A 6423-nucleotide genomic window follows, 5' to 3' on the forward strand; every position below is an offset into this window, starting at 1 on the left:
TCTTCCGTTGCTGTCACCTGTACCGTTAACTACAGTATTTGCTATACTACAGTATTTCCGGAAAATGGTGTCACTACCTTCATGCTCTTTGTTGTTTCCCATACCCTAATGCCAAGATACACTAAGCTACATTAAGATTGTTCCGAGTGGCTGCAGATCGGCACCTGGTAACGTATGGTAAAGTAGCTATAAATAACTTAAGCCTATGTATATTACCTGTTTCAACTGTACAGTTTCTCTGTACCTCGATGCCCCGCCATATTTCTTTGCTCTCTCCAAAGCAGGCCGAGCAGACCCTCATTGATCGATCAACAAGGAGTGCGACTCATAATGGCGCCTAATCTTGCTCAATCCACCCTTGACCTTATTCATGATATGATAAGCAGTGATGAACTCACTACGTCCCAGATGGCTGAAGCTGCTGGCTGCAGCAAGCGTGCAATCATAAGAATTCGCTCTAACCTACACTTGTTTGGTCATGTCAAAGCACCACCAATCAAAAGAGGACGGCCACGACATGTTACACCAGATATGATAGAAGCCCTCTGTGATTATCTTCTTGAAAAGCCTGGTTTATATATCTATGAGATGCAAGTTTTCCTGCTGGATGAATTTGAAGTATATATACCCAAATCTACAGTCAGTGATGCACTTCATCATAAAGGATGGTCGAAGAAGACAGCCCGGCAGAAAGCAAAGGAGCGAAATGCAGATTTGCGTGATGAGTATTTTCATGATATATCAGAGTTCTGCTCATACCATCTTATTTATGTGGATGAATCTGGGTGTGATAAACGGGTCGGCTTTAGAAGAACAGGCTGGTCTCCCCTTGGAACAACACCAGTCCAGGTATCTAAGTTCCATCGAGACCAGCGATATCAGATACTTCCTGCATATACTCAGGATGGGATTCTACTCTCTCGTGTATTCCAAGGCTCTACTGATGGCGCATTTTTTGAGGATTTCATCGAAGAACTTCTCCAGCATTGTCAACCATATCCTAATCCTAGGTCTGTCCTTATCATGGACAACGCCTCTTTTCATCACTCTGAGCGAATAGAACAAATGTGTTCTGAGAAGGGAGTCAAGCTTGTATATTTACCACCATACTCACCAGATCTTAACCCCATTGAAGAGTTTTTTGCCGAGTTAAAAGCTTTTATTCGACGACAGTGGCAGTCCTATGAAAACAACCGTGAACAAGGATTTCATACTTTCCTTGAGTGGTGTGTTGATGCTGTTGGTGCAAGAGAGCAAAGTGCAAAGGGGCACTTCAGGCACTCAGGTATATCTATTGAAGAAAAAAGATGTGAGTTCCGTGTGCTATATTTTGAAGGGTTAATCTTTAGAATCATTGATTGCTTGGGTATCATATGTATGAGCACAAGATGGCTTCGAATAACAAAGCACACAACATCAGAACACAGCTAACACGTTTAGCCAGCCACCGAGCCGTAAACCCGCAATATATCCAAGATTTGTTGAACCATCTGCTTTCACATCTACGTCCTCCATATCTCGAAGAATTTTCTCTATATATTCGCTCGCACCGTGAGTTTCATAGTGCGGATGGTGGGAAATAGAGGATCGCGTAGAAAAGAGGTCTCGAGTGAATCGATTTTATACTCATATGAATTGCCAGTCGGTTCGAAGCATATCTGGAATTCACCAAATAGTCAGTGATAATCCAGTGTCAACGTGAGAGCATTCACGGGGCTATCAATCTTGGATGCATCAAGACGGTGACTTATTCCTGGTTCGAACATATCTAATATTCGAAACACATTCTTCTTTGACTCGGTCTGGGAACATGTATTAGTACAGCAACTGGATATTTCATTTCCAACATACTAAATCCGTTTCTCCAGGTGCCACAGTTTGCAAATAAAGGGGAAGAATATGAGCAACTTCCAAGTATTGAAATCCACCACGTGATTCATCTTTTAGTAGGTTTCCGTCATCATCCTTACAATCATTCCCGTACTCTTCGGCGCGCTTCCTGGCTTCGACTATATTGAATTTATGAGATATCACACACCGATGATGATCACGCACAAGACAATTTTGCCGAAGGATAGATACGCGCTGTCTCGTACCAGTTGGCGTAGGTGTTTGTATTATGGACAACGATGTAGGCATTGCTTGGGGTGTCTTCGCGGATAATACCCTGACTAGCCAGTATTAGTTAACACAAGAACTGAAATTTTCGAAATAAAGATTGCCATACGTGGAAGAAGAAAATTATCAGTAAAATATTCAGCAAACCTCTCGACAGCGTCCTTGATATTGATTGTGTTGCTTGGGGCCCGATGAAGTTGTCGACGTACGATAAGGCAGCGGAGATATCATTCTGTATAATTAAAACTTTCACGGATATACAAAAAGAAGAACCTTAAAAATGCGTCTCGAGATGCAACGCGTGTAGATGTTTCTTGAATAAGCTTCGCAGGCTTGTAGCCCTTTTGTACAGTTTGTTCGAGGCCATAAGATTGGACAAGCTTATTAAGAAGAGCATTTGCCTTTTGGTTTTGCTGTGATGTCAAGGAGAACGATGGTGAGAAATCCAGTACAGATTATAAGACGATTGATGTCGATGTTGAGCGATCATGATGGTATGATAAGGAGTGGTCTCAGAAGTTGCCTACCTGAGTCACGTGCATGTGCACGTGCTAGAACCAATAGAGTTCCTACTCCGGAGTAGAATTAGCTTGGCTATCTACAAGATAGGCTGTTTTACTCCGCCCGTTGGTATGTTCCCTTCTGGGACCCTGTGGTACGTGCTCTTACTAACACGTGACCAACTTTCTGATGTAAAATAGCAACTCCTACGACACCACTTGTCCAACTTTTTCCTGATTCAGCACAGTAATCCCACAAACCCCTCCATCTACCTATGCTATTTTTCAATATTTTGAGGTTTTGATAAGCTACTTTTTATCTAACACAATATAATGGAACGTCTTCGAAATGCAACTGCCTCAATCACTTCTTTCAGCCAGGCTGTTGTACGAGAACATACAACCGCCTTCGCGGTTGGTAGCACAGGGCTTGCCCTTGTCACTGCACCGATTACCGGCCCTACGGTATTAGGTGCTATTGGTTTCGGCGCTTCAGGTCCTGTTGCGGCTTCTATTGCTACAGCCTGGCATTCTTCAATCGGGATAGTTCAAGCTGGTAGTTTGTTTTCAACCCTACAGGGAGCTGGAATGGGAGCTGCAGCAGGCACATTCACAACAATTTCAAACATTGGGATTGGGCTGGCAGGATCTGCGGTAGTGGGATCACAGTGGACTGGTATGAAAGAAACATCACATGCAAAACATGATATTGATATAGCGGGTCATTGTGGTAATGAATTAATGCCTTTATTTACACTGCTCAATGCTAACATGGATAAAGATGACGGTCAGCTATCTGAAGATGATTTAGAAATGCCTGAAATGGAGGATACTCTAGGTAAAGAGTTCGCGAAATTCCTTAAGATCGACATGTCTTAGGTAGAGGGGCTCTCATGTTATCCAAAGCAAAATTGGCCAAATTTGAAGGAATAGTTATATCAGATTGCAGGAAATCTTCACATTTATAACCTTTTTTTTTTTTAATATTATTCATCAAATATTGGTAATTTTTAAATTGCGCAATAGATACTTTACCCTCAATAGCCTCATGCAGTGCCTTCAAACTGAGCCGATTTATATAGTTGAGGAAAGCCATGACTATCCGCCGTAATCATTATCTACCCCATACCCCATACAACGATGAAACAGTCAGCAGGCGGTCAAAAACGGCTACCTTTGATGCCGTTTTACAAGTCCTGCTAACCGTCCACGGCCTTGGCATCACGTGTTGTTAATCCCATGCCTGTTTGTCTGTATCACCATGACCTCTCCTAGTTGGTCGTCCCTGGTGCCTGGACGCTTTGTAGACGCTAACCGTTGATCCATTCGTTTTGCTACTGCCAGAGCAGGGCTCATCCGTTGCTCTACCACACCTCCCTAAGTGAGAAGCCGTTTCTGACTCCCCTCGGTTCTCCCCCAGTGATTTTGTTAGTACGGTCCACCAGCAGGGGTGTGTGAGTGCCTCACCACTCTAATTACCGCCTTCCTAAATTAGTAAAAAATAAAGCCATTCGAAAATCGCAAACGTGGCCCCTATATACTCGAACCTAAGTAAGTTGCCCAAATCCTGATACTTTATTCCATTCCGTATCTTGACAGTAGGATAATGAATTCACTGATATATAACATGAATTTATAAACAGCTGAGGTGGATATAATCATGAACCTCGATCCGGGTGCTCTTCAATCTTTGCTCTTTTCATAATCTAGCCAGTGCCTGATCTCACTAACAAACCGGCGAGCAGCACCAACTTTCACACCTCGTTTGACAAAAAATTCCGAGTCTTGATCTTTGTCAATCTGTTTGAGATCGAGGCAGTTCTCTAATGCCACATTGCCTGCGTTGACAATCTGTTCCTTAAAGGTCTCACGGCTCACGCGGGATATCTGCCAAGCAGTGTATTCCTCGACGGCGATATCAAGTGGTCCGGAAATATGAATAGGATCAGCATGAGTAGTACTCCCTGTATCAGTGCCCATCGCGGGGGGAAGAGACGACTGTGTCGGGAGGACATTAATATTGATCGGACACATTGACCCTGGCAAGGAGTGATTGGGACCTTTCTTTTGTTTCTCGTGTCGCTCTTCCTCCTCGTCGTACAGTTGTTGACGAACTTCTTCGGGAACATCATCGTGGGTCTCTATAGTGCCACCTCTCTCAACAAACTTGACCAGGCTCTTGAGATGGTGCGTTTTAAGTTTATAATGCTTTTTCCCAACAGGGTTCTGCCAACAATATTGTCCTTCGTGTCGACATGGTGGACCAGAACAACGCATTATTCTATACACATCTCGCCAAACTGAGGGTTGTCCCGAGGCATATTCGGCATCAATCTGAACATCTCGTTCGGTAAGCATCTTCTTGGTCACTGATGTTGTCCCACGCTTGTCAGTATTTCTTGATAGAGGTAGGTCGCTGTCCTCTATATAGTTAATTGTAATACGAAGTCGTAGCCTTTTGCCCGCATGTAACAGATTTCCCCACATCAAGAGCTGCCTTTCTATGCTTGTCCAATCAATGTTAGTATTATCAAAGGTTTTGAAAAGATCATCTTGTGAACGGTCATTTACAGATACAATGACTTCAGTATCATCTAATCTGACCCGCTGGTTGCGCTTAATTTTCCGACGTACGGTACTTTCAGCATTTTGCTTTATTTGCTCCCAGTACGAACTGGGTCGTAGAACCAAATCTTGTTCTGTGTCTTTTTTCACAACCCGGTTGTTCAGCGTTACCTTCCACTCAATTAGATAACGAATGCTGGTTGGTGGCTGTTTATCATTTGTTGTTCCATTTCCCCGATTATCCACTTGGAGGAAATCTAATTGGTTGGGTATATTTTGACGCAAAGGGGAGGAACGTTCATCAGGCTCACGGTTGGAAGAAAAGCTAAATACGGAAGGCGTACGATCACGGCCGAAATTACCAGGGGTAGGGGCATAGGATGGCGTTCGTTCCCATGAATAGCTCTGTTGAATTTGCGAGGCATAATCATCGTTGAAAGGGCTGAACCTCATCTCCTCGAGGCAATAAATGCCACTGAGAATCCTGTTGTTAGAACCATCAGATGTTAGCCTGCAGTGCCCGGGGCCCAATAAGATGATTAACGAGGGGGGAGCTGCAGCTAACAGGCCCAGTAAAATGATGACCAAAGTCATAAGTATTGAGCCCCTAAGACAAGACACTTTTTGCCACTGCCCGTGGTAGTTAGTCTGGATAACCGGTTTGCTGCTTCAATGTGGTGTAGGAGACAAGGCAACTGTTGACAGATTGCCCGATACCACAGGCACCATTCCAGTTCCTATTTTCGAAGGACGGAACCTTCTAGATGCTACCATGGATATTCCAATACAATTACTATACACAATGAATGTTAATTTGGTATATAATACAGGAAATGTAATGTACAGGAACATGGTTCTTCCATGAACTAATCTATTCAGGTTTAGTGTATCTTGGCATTAGGGTCTGTGAGACAACAAAGAGCATGAAGGTAGTGACACCATTTTCCGGAAATACTGTAGTATAGCAAATACTGTAGTTAACGGTACAGGTGACAGCAACGGAAGAAGTATAGCTGGCGTTGGCGTTGATATTGAGATATAAAAATTGCTGTGTTTGTGTACCGAACCCCAGATCGATGGCGGACCCACCGTCGGGAGGGCCCGAGCCCCATCCCACAAACAGCCAAGAAACCACCGCCAGCTGTGCAGGGGACGACCTGCGAACCAGAACGACTAGCGACACGGCCAACCTGCTGAACGAAAACCGGAAACGAACTCGGAGTGGCGATGCCTTTACACC

At 43.9% G+C, this 6423-nt stretch overlaps 1 protein-coding gene across 1 annotated transcript; it reads right to left on the reverse strand.

Moving 5' to 3' along the window:
* Nucleotides 1-1676: 1676 nt before the first annotated feature.
* On the reverse strand, nucleotides 1677-5636 carry ASPWEDRAFT_177886 (HNH endonuclease signature motif containing protein; the record flags this gene model as incomplete). The annotated part of the gene is made up of 4 exons (XM_040831738.1): nucleotides 1677-1802; nucleotides 1852-2009; nucleotides 2056-2171; nucleotides 4354-5636. 4 exons carry the CDS (start codon nucleotides 5634-5636, stop codon nucleotides 1677-1679), a joined length of 1683 nt encoding a protein of 560 aa, XP_040683218.1.
* Between the last annotated feature and the right edge of the window lie 787 nt (nucleotides 5637-6423).

This window comes from Aspergillus wentii (assembly GCF_001890725.1).
Source record: "Aspergillus wentii DTO 134E9 unplaced genomic scaffold ASPWEscaffold_16, whole genome shotgun sequence".
Classification (NCBI taxonomy): domain Eukaryota; kingdom Fungi; phylum Ascomycota; class Eurotiomycetes; order Eurotiales; family Aspergillaceae; genus Aspergillus; species Aspergillus wentii.